The sequence below is a fragment of the Diabrotica virgifera genome, chromosome 1, assembly GCF_917563875.1.
Source record: "Diabrotica virgifera virgifera chromosome 1, PGI_DIABVI_V3a".
Taxonomy (NCBI): domain Eukaryota; kingdom Metazoa; phylum Arthropoda; class Insecta; order Coleoptera; family Chrysomelidae; genus Diabrotica; species Diabrotica virgifera.
Genome location: NC_065443.1, coordinates 109219047 through 109240339, shown reverse-complemented (window position 1 = coordinate 109240339; position 21293 = coordinate 109219047). Strand labels below are relative to the sequence as shown.

The following is a 21293-nucleotide window of genomic DNA, read 5'->3' as shown; positions in this document are numbered from 1 at the left end:
GAAGAATCGCTAACTCGAACGGAAACTGCAGGAATGTACCACATGAATAAAACATATAGAGGCGGAAGAAGAAATACAACAAACGGATACAAAAATAGTTTTGACAGGAGAAAAGAAGGTAACAAGACATATAATAATAGAAATACAAATGGAAACGAAGTAAGACAATATCATAACAGAGGTAGGTCTCAAAGAAACAGAGGAGCAGGACATGGTCATCGAGGGAGAAATAATAATTGGTCGCAAGGTAGAAACCCCAGCAACAGAAATTCACCAGGAGCATATTTCGCAACAGAGGAGCAGCCCCGCCAAGAGCAACCACACACAAGCACAATACAAGAAGTAGATTTTTTTCGTGGCCCATCAAATGGAGGCAGATAATTCCACAGCAAGTGGATTAAATTATATTAATGTTTATTACAGAGGAAAACGCAAAAAACTATTAATTGACACTGGCGCAACAGTCAGCGTTTTATTTGAAGAATGTTTAGATAAAAACTACACCGACATAAACAAAACCCGACGTATTAGCTTGCGAGGTGTTACCGGAAAAACTATATATACAAGGGGAACCTTATTGTGTGACCTTGAAATATTAGATAACTCAGAGAAGATAACGTTGACACAGGAATTTGCAGTTATGAAGAGTTTCACAAATAAAGTCGATGGGGTTATTGGTAGCGATTTTTTATACCAATATTTTGCTACAATAGATTACGAATCCTTAAAATTATCGTTACATGTAGAAGGAATGAGAAGAGATTTTAAAATGCTATCTATGGGAGAAATTTATACGATAATAATACCTAGGAGATGTGAAAAATTATTTTTTTTCGAGATCGGGACACACTACGGAGATTTTGTAACTATACCACAGGAGATAGCGGAAGGAATTTTCTCGGCAGGAACAGTCTCAAAACCAGTCGACGGAAAAATACCAATAAGGATATTAAATATCAATGATAGAGAAATAATTGTTAAGAATTTTAGACCGAAGGTCGAAAGATTAGACAAGTTCGACGTTTTCCACATGGGAGAATCAAAACAATCGGTGAGTCGTGCCGAAAGACTTTTGAATATAATAAACACAAAAAATTTATCGCTAGAGGAAAAAAGAGCAATAGAAAAAATATGTGTAAAATATTCCGATGTGTTTTTCTTAGAAAACGATCCATGCACAACGACGGACGTATACAAAGCAAAAATAAAATTGCAAAAAGGAGTATCACCTGCTTATACAAAACCGTATAGATTACCACACGGACAAAAAACGGAAATAAATAGACAAGTAGACAAAATGTTAAAAGACGGGATTATTGAAAATGCAATATCAGAATTCTCATCTCCACTACTTATAGTGCCAAAGAAAAACGATGAAAATGGAAACAAGAAATGGAGAGTTGTGATAGATTACAGACAACTAAACAACAAAATTGAGAATGACAGATTTCCATTACCATGCATAGAAGAAATCCTAGACGCTTTATCAGGAGCAACATATTTTTCACATTTAGATTTATACCAAGGATATTACCAAATAGAACTCGATTCTAAGTCCAGACCGTACACAGCATTCGCAACCGATAGAGGTCAATATCAAATGACACGACTTCCGATGGGGTTAAAGACAAGCCCAGGATGTTTCTCACGAGCCATGACTATGGCAATGTCAGGTTTAAATTATGAAAACATGTTTATATATCTTGATGATTTGATAGTCTTTGGCAACAGTCTACAACAGCATAATCAGAATTTAGTGAAGGTATTAGAGAGACTAAGGAAAGTAAATCTGAAATTAAATCCAATTAAATGCGAGTTTATGAAAAAAGAACTATTATATTTAGGACACAAGATTTCGAATAAAGGTGTAGCACCAGATCCGGAAAAGATCACCGCATTGGAACAATATCCAATACCACAAAATGCAAAAGAAGCAAAAAGATTCGTAGCCTTTGCAAATTATTACAGAAAACATATCAATCATTTTGCAGAAATAGCCGCACCTCTAAATAGACTATCAAGGAAAAATGTAAAATTTGAGTGGACAACAGAATGCCAAAAAGCTTTTGAAAGCCTCAAGACGTCATTATCAAACCCCCCCGTAATGGAATTCCCAGATTTATCGGAGGAGAACACGTTTATTCTACGGACAGATGCATCTGGCATCGCACTAGGAGCAACTTTGTCAAACGGGAATGACAAACCGGTAGCATATGCCAGTAGAACACTTAATAAAGCGGAAATGAATTATCCTACGATAGAAAAAGAATTACTGGCAATAGTATGGAGCATTGCTAAATGGAGACATTACCTTCTACAGAAAGAATTTATTATTTTGACAGACCACCGACCATTGGTGTACCTATTTGGTATGACAAACCCTTCCAGCAGATTAACCAAATTTAGATTGAAGTTAGAAGAATACGACTTTACAATTAAATACGTGAAAGGAGCTGAAAATGTAACAGCTGACGCCTTATCACGAATAGAAGTTACATCAGAAGAACTAAAGCAACTAAATAAGGACTCAGAGAAAAGTATATTAGTGATGACGAGAGCACAAACGAAAAAGCAGGAGGAAATCACCGATTCGAAGAACGAATGGACTGATCAACCAGACGTAGTCGAATTGTTGAAATTCCCGAAAAGTGCGGTAGAGGTAAAACTGATAGACAAGGACGATTGCAAAACAATGAAGCTAGATTCGGCTGAAGAAAATACAAATAGTAGTATATTGTACAATGAAGAAGACGATATTATTTATCTGATTCGAGATTTTCGATCAACGTCTGCACTACGAGCGTCGTTGAGAAACTCGACATATCAAGAACCTCGATCAACGTCTGCGCTACGAGCATCGTTGAGAGCCTTGATTCAAATGTGCGCACAAAAGAATATAAAGGAACTAGTACTAGTAAAGAATAATAAGAATCAGCCAATTATTGAAGAGATAAGAAAGGATCCTAAAATATTTAAAGAAAGAGATATCAAAATATGTATAGTACAAGACAAACAGAATATAGCAGATAAAAAATTAAGAAGAATTATAATTAATGATTTTCACATGTTACCAACAGGAGGGCATGCCGGAATAAATAGAATGTACAAAAATATAAGGAAATATTATTTTTGGAATAGTTTACGAAAAGATATCGAGGAATTTGTGAAGAGATGCGACGATTGTCAAAGACATAAGCATTCTATCATAACCAAACAACCTCTAACTATCACATCGACTGCCACCTGCGCATTCGACACAATATTTATAGATCTAGTAGGACCATTTGAGATGGATGACAGTGGGAATAGATATATATTGACACTGCAATGTGAGCTAAGTAAATACATAGAAGGATATGTAATAAAGAACAAAGAAGCCGAAACAGTAGCCAAGGCATTGGTAGAAAATTTTATTCTGAGGTATGGAGTACCCAGAAAAATAGTCACAGACCAAGGCTCAGAGTTTATGGCAAGAACATTTAAGGAAACATGCTCATTATTGCAAATAGAGAAACTAAACTCAACAGCATATCACCACGAAACAATAGGAGCTTTAGAAAATACTCACAAACATTTAAATGCGTACCTTAGGATACAACTATCAAAATTCCCTACAAATTGGAGTACATGGGTGCAATATTTCTGTTTTTCGTATAACATTTCAGTACACTCAGCAACGGGTTATACTCCGTTCGAATTAGTGTTCGGAAAAATATGTAGACTGCCGACAAATGTTCAAAACGAAATAGAACCCCTGTATAATTTTGACGACTATCCCATGGAACTGAAATACAGACTACAAGTAGCCGCAAAGGAGGCCAGAGAAACACTAACACATACAAAACACAGCAAAAAAAAAATATATGATGCCAAAACGAGTAAAATAACTTATAAACCAGGAGATAAGGTATTAATAAAAAAGGAGCCAAACACAAAACTTAACTGTTTGTTTTCGGGTCCATATACCGTAATTAAAGATGAAACGCCTAACGTAATTATTGAGAAAAAGGGTAAACAAGTAGTCATACATAAGAATAACGTTAAGCTGTATAATATATAAAAAGAATAAGTACTGAAAAGTGTTATAGTGTAAAAGTGTAATAATAGTCCACCATAAGACTTTTACTAGTACTTAAGGTTCAGTGTAAATATTTATATATCTCATTTTTTTTCTTTTCTCATTTTCTTTAATATGTTTGTTTAATTTTCTTATAAAGGAGAGACGTCAGTCAGCATAAATAATATAAAATAGAGATGAAAGGAAATTGTTACTGAAATTCCCTTTCATCTTTTCCCCGCCCAGAGAGATGTGATGGTACACGACAACCCTCACGGAATTTTCCTAATTTATTTGTTATAAGAATAAGGTCAATATTATAGTTGCAATTTGTATAATTTATTACGATAGTAGCAAAGTTCAAAGTATTCAACTCATTCGCAAGACTGCAAACACAGCACACGTCATTATTGAAATACGTATAGCATAACCATATATGGTAATACATATGGGCATTGTTTTTAATATAATAAGATATAAGTGGGAAGGTCGAGTACCTGAGACATTCATTGTTGTATCAGTGTGTTCGCTGAACTCTGCTGGCGCGTGGTCAGGGGATATAGTTACCGAGATATGGGTCACCTTGACCTATCCTAACTATAATGTCGGTCGACGTAGTTGTAACTGTACCTTTAACCTTGTAAGAATAAAGATATGTAGAAAGTTTAAGTTTGTTTGTTCGGGAGTGTCTTCGTCCAGCAACCCCCAACATCACAGCTTTTTTCTTGTGAAGCTTTGGGACTCATCCATTTCCTTACGCCCCGTTCAAATCGTCAGAGTTTTGAAATATACACTGTTTTGTATGTATTACTTAACTTACCTCATCTTAATCTGACGATTTCGAGTTTTTCTAAGGATAGATTTTTTTTTTCGGTCCCCCTCAACGAATTTCCTTGCATTAAGAACCAATATATGGTAGAGGTACATTTTTAGGATACAAGGTTTCTCCCCATGTAATAATCTGACGCGCTCGAGTAACTGCAAAATCCCCGCTTGGGCTCCCCTACCACAATTTTTCCTTCAACAAACAGTATGTAAACAAACATAATGAGCATTTTCCAAGCTATGAATTGGAGAAAATTGAGAGTAAATAATTGGAGAAAAAATTTGGTACTGTATGAAAATGTACCATCCATATACAAAATTTTTAATTGACACAACAAACGAAAATTTGTTTTGCATGAAAATACAATTACATATTATATTCAATTCAGGGTGATTTAAAAACAAAAAACTTTCATTGCGATAGGTTTTAGCAGAATAATTACTAACCGCGTTATGGACTTCTGATATGCTTCTTGGTAACAGACCTGGTGACAATTTACGGCTACAGTTGTAAATGTTCTTTCTTATGCTCACCATATCAGGAACCGCCAGCAAATTGGCATCACACTCAACAACAGCAGTTCTTGTAATTTTGGCAGGCTTTTCTGCTATGTCCTCTTCGGCTTTTCTTTTACATACATTGGTTACTACCTCTAATTCAAGCTTTTTTGGATCGGCTTCATGATTATGAATCAAATCACTTCTTGTGATGGTGAGGTCATCACTGCCTATTGTAAACACTTTTGCGGAACACTTATGGTTTCTTTGGATGCAACGCCAAAATATCTCACCACTTTTTAACACTTTCTGTTTTGAGAACGAATGATGCTCCACCACTAATAAATCTGGACCACGGGACCTTTTTATTAAACTCATTTTTAAAATATTCGTATACGTGCACAAGTCAACGTCAAACCAGAAATAAATTAAAACTGAATAATTTTCCTGGAAATATAGTCACAAGTACACATAAGTGACAATAAATATTGGGAAAACCCAATTAATTACATAGGTAGCTGCCTGCTTTAGGCGCGGTGTCAAAATTTCCTATAATTAAATTTGACCCTTCGATTACCCCAGGTACAAACACAATTTGGTGTCGAAAGTTCTCCCGCCGGTCATTACAACCAAACTCTGATCTGGCTAATCTGATATGAACATAACATTTAACAAAATAATTTTTGAAATTGTATGTTCAGAAGGATTTCCGAGGTGGCGGTAATAACATCAAATATAAAGTATTTGAAATTAAAATTGTGGTTTATCCCCATTAAATATAGTAGTTAAGAGCATACAGTAGCGCGTCATCAATATAACTTCGGGAGATAGTATCATACCATTTTTCGAAAGTTCTGCGAAACTTTGGCAACAGTGGTAATATTTGACATTGTCTAAAATCAATATTTTGACATAATACACATAGGCGCGCTAAATGGAAGTAATTTAAAAAACAATTTTATTATTAAGCTTTGTTTTTAAACCAAGAGGAGTAAACTAAAAAGATAGATTCACACCCAAGAAAATCACCAGAAATATCACCAAATACATCTTCTTTTTTGGTTGATCATGTCGGACTTCAACAGTAGATAATCCTTAAATATTATATTATAATAATACGTCGCTAAAGAGTTCTAAAAACAACTGTATTTTATATAAAAGAAGACTAAAAATCTACAAATTAAAGGCATAACGCAGAAAATACAAAAAATCGATGATATAACTTAATTAACCTATAAAATGCCAATAGTGTCAAAATTTTATAAATGTCATTCGTGCCAAAAGTGCCAATTACAAACAAGCTTTACGGAGCGGGAAATTTGAATTAGTCCTTTGGTTTAAAAATAGACTATATTAAATAAATATTTATAAAAATAAACCAAAATGGGTGAAAATTGTATGTAAACATAGGTAATAATAATAATAATAATAAAGCAATAATAAATAGTCATTTCGTTGTAAAGCGAAACAAGAGCCGTCTTATTTTATTTAATTCATAGCACGCCAAAAGCACTCTAACTAGTTTCAACCCTTTTTTTAAATAGAACTTTAAATTAGTTTTTCCCATTTTTTTTAACTATTGATAATATTTTTAAAATAAAAATCCTCTTAAAACTTTATATACTTGCATTAGAATTCTAAATATTTTTAAGTAAATGTACTTATCTATAAGTAAAACTCACAATTAACAATAATCTATTTTTTCAAATAGTCCAACAACTTAGTTCTATTACACAAAAATATAATAAATTAGTTATAAAATAATCAATAATACTTCCCTATGGATTAACACTAAATAATTCTTAAAATAAGACACTACTGCACTTATCAGATATCGATACCAGTTACACTTGTAACTAAACGAAGTTTTGTCAAAATGGCAGTGACTATTTCTCTATGTTATGTTGACTACTCAGTTATTTAGTTATAATATGTTCAATTTCTTGTTAGAGATAAAAATTTTTAGTAGTTCCAATATGACACGAAATCTAGGCATGGAATAAAAAAGTTTATTTGAAGAAAGTGTATTTTTTTGTTCTTCTTAGTGGCGATACAGGCTCGTTTTTTAATATTGTATTTAGTTGTAGAGTAATTTCCACATATTAATATTTCTCAAATTGTGCTCTGTACCGCCATTCTTTACTATATTAAGAATTTGTGTGCCAAATATCTCGACAAAATATTCAAACTTAAAGCCGCAATCTTGGAACGCGTTTTCCGTTTTGATGAAGCGCTACTGTAGCCTCTTAAGAGCAAAACTTTGGCGCCAAGAGATTACCAGAATATTAGTAGCAAAATAATTAATCTTTTAAAATTTGTACTTACTTTTGGAGTATCCAAGTCAAGACTTCGCTTGGGAGAAGTAGTTTCGCCATAAGTTGAATAAATTTTACCATCATCAGCTGGTTCCCCATTTTGATGGGTACTAGATCTAGTTGGGGGAGTAGGGCTCACAGGCCTATTAGAAACAGGTACAGGGGGTGCTTTATCTTTCTTTAAAGCTGACTTGGGTTTGGGTTTTTCTTGATTAATCAATACAGCTGCATTTCCGGAACTGCGATCACTAGTTTTTCCTTTTTCAATAATTCTTGCTTTTTCTGTATTGAAGTTTTGTTCTCCTGACGAGTAGATCTGTTCCTGAGGCTGAGTTATTGTTTCTATTTTAGCGTGTTGCAGCCTTGATGAGTACATATCCTCCTCAGAATTACTCTTGGTCAAATATTCCGAGTTTTGAGTTTTTGATGAGGATATCTGGTCTTCTTGGTGCTGTGTTATCGTTGAAATAACTGAGGGTGAAGATTTTCCATTATCTTGCGAACTACTTATATTATTTGTTGCCTTTTGTGTTAAACTGTGTCTTCTTGTAGCAGCTGTTTGTTGATTAGTTTCCTGCACTCCTGCAGTAGTAGAAAATTGAGACATTGTATGCTCATCTTGATGGGTAGAATATATTTCATTATCTTGCGAACTACTTATATTATTTGTTGCCTTTTTTGTTAAACTGGGTCTTCTTGTAGCAGCTGTTTGTTCACTGGTCTCCTGAACACCTGCAGTTGTAGAAAATTGAGACCTTGTATGCTCATCTTGATGGGAAGAAGATATTTCATTATTTTGCGAACTACTTATAATATTTGTTGTCTTTTGTGTTAAACTGTTCCTTGTTGTGGCAGTTGTTTGTTTATTGGTCTCCTGAACTCCTGCAGTATTAGAAAATTGAGGCCTTGCATTCTGATCTTGATGGGAAGAAAATATTTCATTATTTTGCGAACTACTTATATTATTTGTTGTCTTTTGTGTTAAACTGTCTCTTCTTATGGCAGTTATTTCTGGATTCGTCTCCTTAACTCCTGCAGTAGTAGAAAATTGAGGCCTTGCATGCTGATCTTGATGGGTAGAAGTTATTTCATTATCATTCGATCCGGAGTTTTGTCGAGGTACAGTTCCCGCAGAGCCGTTTTGTTCATCTTTTTTTCTTAGTTTTATTTCCGGAAGGGTCACTATTCTGTCTCTTGCTAGATCGCCAGTTTTATTGTCTTTGATGTTAAACTCTTTGGTATTAGAATTTATCACTAATGTTCGGCTGAAGCAGCCTCGCCGCATACAAAAACAAAATACCATTTTGCCACAAAATGACGGTAAACGTCACTAGTTGGGGTAAGAATCACTTTATTACGTACCACAAGATAAGATAATCATTCTGAAAACACTTCACTACTACAGGAAATATAAAGAATGTCTATCAAATATATTATGAAGTTGAGGTTTTTAACAAACGAAACTATAATCTGCTGTTCATACACTAAACTATACTTCTTACAGTAAAAAGATAAATTACAAATTTCAGTGAGAAATTAAAATCACAATTGAATATTACGAGGAGACATCTGATAAAGAAATCTTAGATATTGTGAAACTCGAGATAATTTTAAAATGATGATGAATTATTGCTTTTGATAACGTGTATGGAATTATGTATTTTCTATAAAAATAACAGATTCTTATCATGTAAACTCTTAAAAATACGTACAGATTGTCCCATTTGTATTTCTTTGTCATATTATACCTGATGTTATTAAATTCGATCCAAAAAATCAAAGATATTTAAAATTTCTTTAAAATGGTTGGATGACATAAGTAATATTGAAGTACCTAGATTGAACGAAGGAGGATAGAAGACTTAGACAGAAGCATCAAAAGAGGAATCTTCTTCTGAATTTCTGAATGTCACATTTTATACATGTTGAGATAAACACCAATAAAGGTTTACTTCTTATGATATCTAAGGACTAATTAGGAGATTCTTAGCACAATTCTAGCAATTTTTATTCTATAATCTTAATATAATTTTAATCTATATCTATTAACTTATTAATTTAATAATGCACCAAAAAACTTACATTCCATGCAATTTTTTACAGTACATATTAATAACATTAGTGTCTTAATTTCTTCAAACTAAACGTAGTTTCAAAAGTTATGCATCACCTAAAAGTATGCTCATTTTCATAGTTGAATTTTTCATGGACAGATTAACCGATTCCGCTAATTTTTTTATTATTTTAGATTTTTCTTTGGTATTTATACAGTTGAGCAAAGGCTTACTCAAACTTCTTTTTTGAACTTATACCGGGTGGAAAAAAAGATACGTTTTCTGATGTTAAGTTTGAGACACCCTGTAGGGAAGACAAGGTATAAGTGTGGGTAAACATTGAAATCGTATTGTAGTCTTATGTTTTGTGAACATTTTGTTGTTTGAATGTCCCTGATATCTTTAGAAGCAAGGAAAATATACGGGTTTATTCTTTAACATGACCTGTTTTAACTGAAACAAAACTAAATTGACAGTTAACAAACCTTTAAAAACAGAAAGGCGTATAACGATAACAATTCTGGTCGACACCTAAAGAGTTATTTTTCGACCAAGTGAGGGGTATGGTGATGTATGGAGGTGGAATTTCCTTGAGGGTAAGTACGGATTTGGTGTCTTTGTGGAGGCTCTTTAAATACCGAGAGGTCCATTGCACAGATTTTCTTTCTTTGAACAGTTCCTTTCGCACTAGATATAGGAAATAATTTCATCTTCTTCTTCTTCTTTTAGTGCCTATTCTTCTCCCAATTCCTCGCTTTCCTAATACTTTACCTTGAAGGATTACCTTCAGTAATCTGTATTTAGTGCCGTTTCTCATTATGTGTCCGACATATTCTAACTTTCTCCTTTTAATGGTATACATCACCTCTCTTTCTTTACCCACTCTTCGTAATACGGTCTCGTTGGTTATCTTGTCCGTCCATGATATCCTTAGGATTCGCCTGTATAGCCACATCTCGAAGGCTTCAAGTTTTTTCTCCATTGCTTCAGTGAGTGTCCAGGATTCAACTCCGTAATACAATATTGAGAAGCTATAACATCGCAGTAGCCTTATTTTTATCTCCAGATTAAGGTTGTGGCTGTTAAAGAGTTTGGCCATGTTATTGAATGCACTCCTAGCCTTCTCTATTCTATATTTTATTTCTTGTGAGTGATCCCATTGTTCGTTTACTATTGTTCCAAGATAGTTATACTGTTTTACTCGGTCCACTGGTGTATTATTGATAAGTAGTTGGGCGTCTCTAATTTTATTTTTGCTGATGATCATAAATTTAGTTTTTGATATATTTACTTGAAGTCCAAATCTTTCACTTACTTTATTTACTTTGTTTATTAGTTGCTGTAAGCTGTCCAAACTGTCTGCAAAAATAACGGTGTCGTCTGCATAGCGGATGTTGTTTAGGCGTTCTCCATTTAGAAGTATTCCATGTTCGCAATTTTCCAAGGCTTCACTAAATATTTCCTCTGAATATAGGTTAAATAATATAGGTGAAAGTATACAACCTTGCCTAACGCCTCGTAGAATCTGGATCACTTCCGTTGGTTCACCTCCAAGATTCGTTCTTATTGTGGCTGATTGGTTCCAGTATAAATTTTGCATTATACGTCGGTCTTTATCATCCATTTGGGCTTTTGTTAGAACATCCATCATTTTTCGGTGTTGAACTGTATCAAATGCTTTTTTGTAATCCACAAAGCAGGTGTAAAAATCGCAAGTCATATCTCTGCATCTTTGAAATAAAACCTGTAGACTAAACAGTGCATCTCTTGTACCTACGCCTTTCATGAATCCAATTTGTGTGTCTTGTATTCTCTCTTCGCATAGCTTGTATATTCTACGATGTATAATTTTAAGAAAAAGTTTTAATGTATGGCTCATTAGACTTATTAGCCTATATTCTACGCACTTTTTTGCTCCCTGTTTCTTTGGTAAGGTAATAAATTCTGAAACTAGCCAATCTTTTGGGATATTTTCTGTGTCATAGATATCATTGAACATTTTCACCTTAGTGGTATGATAAGGCATGGCCTCCTCACGTATCGCATGTCGTATCACACATATTAAAGAGTAAACCCACCTAGTTTCTTTGTTATTAAAGATATTAGAGAAACTAAAAAAATAAAGTGTAAAAAAATATGAGACTAACACATAACTTCAATATATACCGACCTTTGTACCTATTCCTCCCTACAGGGTGTCTCAAACTTTTGTTTCAGTTAAAATACATGTTAAAGAATAAAACCGTCTATTTTTTGTTTCTAAAGATATCAGGGACATTCAAAAAAACAAAATGTTCATAAAACATAAGACTATATATAATACGTAAGCGAGCGGGAGATACCCCTAAAATGCCCAGGTACTGACCACGGAGAGGTGAATGGCTAATTTTATTCACAATTTATATTTTTGAAGGTGCTGAAAACGAAAATGAAGTTATTTCATTATAGAAGAATTTTATGTGGGGGAACATTGTCAAAATCGCAATTTTAACCTAAAAATAAAAAAAGAAATCACGTTTTTTTGGGTTTACCTCGCTACAACTCTGTTCAATTTTAATATTTTTTTCTGAAATTTTTACAGTAAATAGCTCTAACATTTCTTAAGACAACGGTACCTATTTGAAGCTTTAATTCTTATTCTGATAAAGGTTATGAATTTTTCAAAGAAAAAGGTGCGGATTTGTGCATTGCAAAGTTTAATCGCAAAAGTTGAGTGACGAAATTTAAAATTTAGCCTTTTAATCACGTTTATGTTAAAATGGAGAGTACATAAATGTTTTCTGGAAAATTTTAGATCAAAAGGTTTTATAGCAAAAAAAATAGTGCAACTTTTATTATCGACATTAGAAATCCCCAATATAACGGTTATTTTTCGAGATACTGACCATAGGTGGTGAATGGCTAATTTTGTTCTAAAATTATGTTTTTGACGGTGCTGAAAACGAAAATGAAATTTATTTTAAATTTTACGTGGGGGAATATTGTCAAAATCGCAATTTTACCATAAAAATAAAAAAAAATTAAATCACGTTTTTTTGCGTTTAACTCACTACAACTCTGGTGAATTTTAATATTTTTGTCTAAGGTTTGTACACTATATGTCGCTCACTTTTTTGAAGACAACGGTATCTATTTCAAGATTTGAGTCTTATTCTAGTAAAAGTTATGAATTTTTTAAAGTACAAGGTGCAGATTCGGGAACTGCAAAGTTTAATCGCAAAAGTTAAAAGGGCAAAATTTAAAATTTATCTTATTAATCACGTTTATTTTAAAACATAGAGTACAAAGAAGTTTTCTGAAAAGTTTTTCTTACAAATGTTTAATAAAAAAAAAATGGCGCAACTTTTAATATAGACGTTATACATCTCCAAAATAACGCTTATTTTTCGAGATACTGACCATGGGTAGTGAATGGCTAATTTTGGTCTTATTTTATGTTTTCGATGGTGCTGACAATGAAAAAGAGGTTTATTTTGAATTTTATGTGACGGAACATTGTCAAAATCGCAATTTTAACCTAAAATGAAAAAAAAAAGTGAAGTGACAAATTATTTCGTTTAACTCGCTACAACTCTGTTCCGTTTTAATATTTTTTTCTAAAATTTCTACGGCATATATTTCTTACCTTTGTGAAGACTATGAAAGTAACTGTAGTTAGTCTTTCAGTCTTTTTTTTTATAAAAGTTATAAATTTTTAAAAATAAAAGATGCAGATTCGTGAATAGCAGAGTTAAATCGCAAAAATTAAGAGACAAAATTTAAAGTTTATCTATTTGATTACGTTTATGTTAAACCATAGAGTTCAAAGAAGTTTTATGGGGAATTTTAGGTTTAGATGTGTTATAGAAAAAATATGATGCAACTTTTAATTTTAAGAAAAACGTGGTTTAACTTTTTTTTATTTTTAGGGCTAAATTGCGATTTTGACAATTTTCTCCCACCTAAAATTCAAAATAAACTTGATTTTCGTTTTCAGCACCATCAAAAACATAAAGTAAGACCAAAATCAGCCATTCACCACTAATGCTCAGTATCTCGAAAAATTAGCGTTATTTTGGGGATTTATAACGTAGATGTTAAACGTTGCACCATTTGTTTTCTATAAAACATTTTGATCCAAAACTTTCCAGAAAACTTCTTTGTACTCATGTTTTATTTTTGAATTTGATTTAAAATCTATATTTTAAATTTTGTCAGTCAAATTTTGCGATTAAACTTTGCAATTCACGAATCTGCACCTTGTACTTTCAAAGATTCATAAATTTTACTAGAATAAGACTAAAAGCTTAAAGCAGAAACCATTTTCTTTAAAAAAGTGAGCGATATATAGTGTACAAACTTAAGAAAAAAATATTAAAACGGACCAGAGTTGTAGCGAGCTAAACGCAAAAAAACGTGATTTAATTTTTTTTATTTTTAGGGTACAATTGCAATTTTGACAATATTCCCCCACCTAAAATTTAAAATAAATTTCATTTGCGTTTTCATCACGGTCAAAAACATAATCTAAGACCAAAATTAGCCATTCTCCACCCATGGTCAGTATCTCGAAAAATAAGCGTTATATTGGGGATTTCTAATGTCGACATTAAAAGTTGCACTATTTTTTTTTCTATAAAATATTTGGATCTAAAACTTACCAGAAAACTTCTTTGTACTCTCTACTTTAACATAAACGTGATTAAGAAGCTAAATTTAAAACTTCGTCACACAACTTTTGTAATTAAACTTTGCAATGCACAAATCCGCAAATTTTCCTTTGAAAAATTCATAACCTTTATCTGGATAAGAATAAAAGCTTGAAACAGGTACCGTTGTCTTCAGAAATGTTAGAGCTATGTACTATAAGAATTTCAGAAAAAAATATTAAAATCGAACAGAGTTGTAGCGAGGTAAACGCAAAAAAACGTGATTTAATTTTTTTTTTTAATTTTTAGGATAAAATTGCGATTTTGACAATGTTCCCTTGCATAAAATTCAAAATAAACTTCTTCAGCACCCTCGAAAATATAAAGTATGAATAAAATTAGCCATTCACCCCTCCGTGGTCAGTATCTCGAAAACTAAGCGCTTTTTTGAGGGTGTCCCGCTCGTGTAACTATTTTAATGCATACTCACACTTGTACTTTGTCCTCCCTACAGGGTGTCTCAAACTTAACGTAAGAAAACCATAGCTTTTCTTCAACCCACTATAAGTACAAAAAAGAAGTTTGAGTAAACCTTTGCCCAAAAAAAAATCTAAAATAATTAAAAAATTAGCGGAATCCGTTAATCTGTTCATGAAAAAATCAACTATGACAATGAGCATAATTTTAGGTGATGCATAAAGTTTGAAACTATGTGTATTACTGAACGAGGACACAGATAAATTAAACAATTCAACACTATCTTGCAAATGATTGGCATTTCTCATCATCCTTGTTATTGCCTTACTTTTACCATTTTGCCATTTGCCATATTACCTACTTGATTTATATCTAAAACACGTCCCGTCATTTTCGCTGTCAATACACAAACAAACTCTGTCCAATCACAAGTACTACTATGACAAAGTATCGCTAAAGAAAAAGTAAGGTATCGCTAAAGAAAAAGTAAGGCCTCGATTTTTGACCCTTCGCTTCGTTATCGAAGTTTCTCCAAATGGTCAAAAACCCAAGTACCTACAGGCTATGAAGGATTGACAGGAGTCAAAATAATTTTTAAAGCGGTTTCAATCCTTCTTTAAAAAAATTCCAGATTAAAAGCTTTTAAATCAAATAAAAAATTGATTTTACAATTTGTGCATTTTTAATAAATAAAACGACGTGTTCTTTAATGAAACATATCATTTAATTTTTGCAAAATTACTTTATATAAAACTTATTATTCCATCTCGTTGTCCCTTCCTAACCTCGGGAAAAACGCTGATCTGCCTAGTCGTGGTGCAAACATGGACCTTTGGACTATTTCCGTTATTTCGTCTTCATTGAGTCCTTCTATGCTGCTTTCTTTTGGATTAAAATTCAAAAGGCGACCCTTTCCTAAAAATTGAAAACCTAATTAATCAAATGTATAAAATGATCATCAAGAGATAAAGTCATTTCGTTGCAATAATCATCTCAGTTTAGAACTAAGACAAAGAATAGTTGTTGTGCTATCTTTGGTCTGTACTTTAGTATGTGCACAGTAAAAGTATCGATTATGAACATAATTGAAGCATTGGAAATGTGGATTCATAGACGGATGCTGAAGATACCCTGGACAGCAAGAAAAACTAATGAAGAAGTACTAAGGAAGGTCAACAAAGATAGAGAATTGCTAAAGACTGTTAAACACCGGAAAATGTCTTATGTATCTGGGACATATCGTGAGGGGAAAACGATACAAAATACTACAAGTGATCGTTAAAGGCAAAATAGAAGCCCTGAGTAGTGTCGGAAGAAAACAAGTTTCTTAAAAAATATTCGTGAATGGACTCAAATATCAAATGCATTACAATTATTCCATATTGCAGGAGATCGAGAAGCCTTCGCAATGGTGATCGCTAACCAGGGCTGTAACTACCATTGGGGCAACCGGGGCAGTGCCCTGGGGCCCCCGGCTAAGGGGGCCCCACAGAGGCCTCCGTTTGGTTGGCCGCGCATAGATTTTAACGAGGAAAATAAAAATATGTAATTTAAAAGCCGATATCAACGAAATATTTTCAAATGACACAATTTTAAAAAGACAGTAACATGAAGTCTTAATTTTTCACTGGGGAAATTAGTCTTTTCGACTAAAATGCAATTGGAACAGAACAGGGGCCCTGAGGCCTGAGCTAAGCTGGGACCCTCGAGACCGTAACATAAAAATTTAAATTATTAGTTAGGAAATTAGTTATTTCGGCGTAACAAAACCTAAAATGCCATTGGAAGAGGGGACCCGGGCTAAGCTGGGGCCCCCGAGACCTTTTGTAAATATATAAATTGTTGCTGAGGAAATTAGATATTTTGGCGAAATAAAAATTAAAATGCAACCGGAATAGGGGCCCCAGGTCCCAGCCCAGCTACTTTGTCTTAACCAATTTTCCCAGACCATATCTAGGTATGTGAAAGGAACCACATGGTACCACATTTTGAAAATAAAGGTAAGGGTAAGATAGAATTAGCACATTAGGATCAGTCCCACCACTACACTGACCAGCTTCACTGACTGTGTTTGGCTCACATTGCAGTTGCTTAAGGCACCTTAAGGTGCATTTACGTTTGCTTGGTAGTTCGCTTGGTTATTCGTTCGCTGCAAAGTAAGACCAATTACATTGTAGCGTATGAACGCATTCGTTGATGATCCATCCACAATGTCAGATACAGATGAAGATGCTGTATATACAAATACATTTAGCGCTGCTAATTTTATAATTATTGCAAGACATGCTGAAAAAAAAAGAAAGAAGAGAGTGTGGTGTTCACACAGGAGGGAAAATGCGTTTTCAAGGGGTTAAATATCAAACATTTTTCCAAACCCCCCAGGCGCTGGGGGTAGGGGGCCCCCAGATTACGTTTGCCCCGGGGCCCCCAACATCGTAGTTACGGCCCTGTCGCCAACGTCAGATAATAATGCTATGGCACATGAAGAAGAAGATAAAATGATTTATAGTATGTAAGTTTGATTATATACGGCAAATATGACGCTTAGGAACACGCGAAATAGGGTAACAATAGAACAAAGTTTGTCAAGGCAGTTCACAATGAATAGAGGTTTAAAGCAAGGAAATCCGCTATCAACGAATTTGTTCAACCTAGTATTAGAATAAGTCATAAGAAGATCAAATATGAGCACAAACAGGACTATGTTCAAGGAACAATACATAGCATACGCGGATGATGTAGTGATATGTACTAGCGACAACAAAAAAAAATATCTACAAGAAATTTTCCAGAAATTTGAAGAAGCGAAAAGTATACGAACTAGCAATAAATATATACATATATATATACATATGAAATATGAGACTATATATACATATGAAATGAGGGGGAATAACAAAAAATAGCAAATATATCAAAATAAAAGGAGCAGAGGCTGTCTATAGTTTTGAAAACGTATCAGAATATGAATACTTAAGAGTAGCTATGACATACAAAGGAAAATAATGAAAAGTCATAATCAGAAAATTAATTGGGGAGCAGAGCAATAGGGTCACTACATTCAATACTGAAACCAAAAGATATGTCAAGAACAGCTAAACTGCGAGTCTACTAAACAGTAATCAGACCCACAGTGATATATGCCAGCGAAATGAAGATTATGAACCAGCACGAAGAAAATAAACTAGAGATCTGGGAAAGAAAGTTGCTTAAAAAAATCTTCGAAGGAATAAAGACGGCAGAGAATATTTTGAGAAGAAGAACAAATAAAGAAATAATAAGGTTGTACGTAAAACCAAGAATGACGGCAAAAATACGAGCCCAAAGAGCTACATGGCTTGGTCACATTATGCGAATGCTAGCGAACTGAAAAGTTAATAAACAAGGATATATTTTAGCAAGTAAATAGTTAAATAATGTAAAACGATATCGGCATAGCTCGCAATAAAATAGATATACATAATAATGAAAAAGACAACCGTAGATACATATTTCTGACTGTCTTCATCAATACGGTATAGCCAAGTTAGAAAAAGTAAAATAAACTTGGAAAATGATGATGATGGAAAATGTACTAAGAAACGCAACAAGAAGCAACGCAACCAATTTGCAGTAATACTGCTAGAATTAATATTATGTACATCTATTTTATTGTGAGCTATGCCAATATTATTTTACATAATACAGCAAAAACTTTTACCATGGTAAGGAGAACAGTGCAAAAGATCCGTGTGGCTCAAAGTGCGATGAAGCGTGCTATGTTGGGCGTTTCACTGCGAGACAAGATCCCAAACCGTCAACTATGACGAAGATCAGCAGTGGGATTATGAACACTCGATACGAATCGTATCCGCCATGTTTTACTGTGGCGCCTTACGGTAAAACATGGCGGATACGATTCGTATCGAGTGTTCATAATCCGGGCACAGGAGTGGGTGATGCCGATCCGTAGAGAGATACTGGAATGGAGACCAAGAGAGGATGCCTATCCAGTGGCGTGCTGGCCATATAAATGAATCGGTGCAATCACTGAGAGGCCGCGGCCTCTTGAGGCCGGTCAAATAGGTACTAAAATTTTCACATATTTTTTTTAATCATTGTAAATTACAATTTAAGTAAATGAATAAGACTCTATATACATAAATAGATTAATACAGATCATATTTATTTTCATACATACATGTATATTTATGGTTTTCCAATTTCCTTCAAACATGTAGGTACTCTGCAGAATAAAAAATGGAAAAACGTTTTACACATTTTTGACCGAATTATTGGAAATATCGAAAAACGATTTGATCAAGACAAATTTTGATAAAATAGGAAATGGTATATCTTTAACGGCATTTAAATCATTTACTGAAAAATTAAGAAATTTTTATCCTACCATATCTGCGACTGCAATTAGAGAAGAACTCGTGGATTTCGCGGATAAATGGATTGTAGTAAAAAATAGGATTTTGCAAAATACTGAAATTATATAACATCGAGTTAATGATGAATATGTTCAGTCGACAGAAAATATAAGGGATGAGATGATATTATTAATCTAAGTCTTAATGAACATGAAGTAACAAATGACAATGTTGTTGATATCGTGAAAACTTCACCTCCGTGTGATACTAAAAAGTGAAAAGATGGTATAGCTTGCTGTTACGCTGTTTTGCATAAGTACAACTTATATCAGTGTGCTTATCCAAATTTAAATATAGTATATAAACATTTATTAACTCTTTCAGTGACACAAGTATCTTGCGAAAGAAGCTTTTCAACATTGAAAGACATAAAAAATCTGTTAAGTAAGAAGTAGGTACTTTAACACAAGATCACTTGGAAACATTTTTATGCTAATGGCTATAGAAAAAAAAGCTTTGCATGAGCTTAAACTGATGAAATAATCGACGAATTTGCTCAAAAATCTACTTTCATCTACGGAAATTATTGATCGAGAGTTAAGTAGATAATTATTTTATAAAATAATTGCAAAAAATGTTTAGATTATTGCGTTGTATTAACATTTTACTTACTTACTTACTCCTAAGCCTTTCTACCTTTAGGTGTAAGGCTATTAAAATTTTAAATATTATTGTTAAATTAAAGTATTTGCACTGTACTTGTATTTGTACTCTCTTGTATATATGATTTACTGAAATTCAACTTATACATAATTGAAAAATTCTCAAAATTTTATTGTACTTTTATCTTAATTACATCAAATTCATAATATACTTATTCAGGAAATTATGGTTTCTGTCTTACTGCATACAATATTGTCATACGTGTTACTTATTATTTGTACGATTGCTTATTCTTAAATAAAAAAATATATAGCAAATTTAAAAAAAAATCATTGAATTCAAAGTTTTATGTTTGATTTAAAAATAATTTATATATTTTTTAATTTAATAAATAACGAATAAAACATCCTGATAATAGAAGGTAAAATGAGAATGGGAGGCCGCTTTTCTATAAAATCACCGGGCCGCTTGAAAAGTTCCAGCACGCCTCTGTGCCTGTCGAAGTAGAGGTCGTCCACCAACACGTTGAACTGACGTTCTAAAACGTTGCTATAAGAATCGGATGCCAGAGGCACAAGATAAAAGCAGATGGAAAATCATGAAGGAGATCTATGTCCAGCAGTGGACAAGCGAAGATTAAATGATGCATATATACTATATATAACAAATACGGCAAATAATAAAAATTAGCCTAATATATGTATATTAAACCCAACAATCTAAAACGGTGTACATGTAAATAAAAAAAAAACAATATTTGAATAGCCATTTATTTAAAAATCTGAGTAACTTACCATTACTAAACAGCATAATGGTCCATGGATTCTTCTTGATCAGTTCCAATAAAGTCTCCAATTCTTGTTTATCAATATTCTTGTATTCTTCATCGAGAAATCCCCGTTTCTTCCTGCCAACCCTAGGTCCGAACCAAACGGGTGCTGAGTATTTGCTTTCATCCTCTTTGCTTTTCTCTAATTCGTGTGAGGTGATATTCTTGAAGTAAAGTGTCAAAAGGAAAAGCACAGAGACACCTACCGAGATATTCATCGTTGGATCGGTTAGTGTGGAATAACTGGAGAATAGAGCGAGTCTTGAGTATATATATGATTTCATGGAATTTTGATAAATGAGGGTTCTCTCTGGATGTGTAAGGAAAATCAGAGGCGGGTATTTTAAGGATAAGAAATAAATATATATTTAAAGAGAAGATGTAATGTAATTCATAAAATAAATAAAATTATTACTTTATGAGCAAAATACAATTGACAGCCAAAAATAGAAATAGTACATCGATTTCAATTTCTAGGATAGTAGATAAAGGATAAATTATAAATAAAGAACAAGTTTGATAGAACATATATATGTTACCGACAAACCCGATTTCAGGCTGAACGCATTAGTGATAAACTAGTTTGGCCTAG

At 33.3% G+C, this 21293-nt stretch overlaps 2 protein-coding genes across 2 annotated transcripts in view; both read right to left on the bottom strand.

The window, feature by feature from the left end:
• Positions 1-9307, bottom strand: part of LOC126889883 (cGMP-dependent protein kinase 1-like) — a 57595-nt gene extending 48288 nt beyond the window's left edge. Inside the window, exon 1 of the mRNA XM_050658593.1 lies at positions 7706-9307. Within this exon, the coding sequence (XP_050514550.1) occupies positions 7706-8998 (1293 nt within the window). The 5' untranslated portion in view covers positions 8999-9307. The remainder of the gene's footprint in view (positions 1-7705) is intronic.
• A 6249-nt stretch (positions 9308-15556) lies between these two features.
• On the bottom strand, positions 15557-20959 carry LOC114326940 (PBAN-type neuropeptides-like). The gene is made up of 2 exons (XM_028275414.1): positions 20667-20959; positions 15557-15769 (listed from the first exon to the last, which is right to left on the bottom strand). Exons 1-2 carry the CDS (start codon positions 20917-20919, stop codon positions 15612-15614), a joined length of 411 nt encoding a protein of 136 aa, XP_028131215.1. The 5' UTR covers positions 20920-20959; the 3' UTR covers positions 15557-15611.
• Between the last annotated feature and the right edge of the window lie 334 nt (positions 20960-21293).

Bases quoted from the DNA above. Each gene is read 5' to 3' on its own strand.
- LOC114326940 (XM_028275414.1), bottom strand. From the start codon at position 20,919: ATGAATATCTCGGTAGGTGTCTCTGTGCTTTTCCTTTTGACACTTTAC. The intron at 15,770-20,666 runs GTAAGTTACTCA...TTCAATTTTTAG, and splicing joins CATTATGCTGTTTAGTAATG to GAAAGGGTCGCCTTTTGAAT.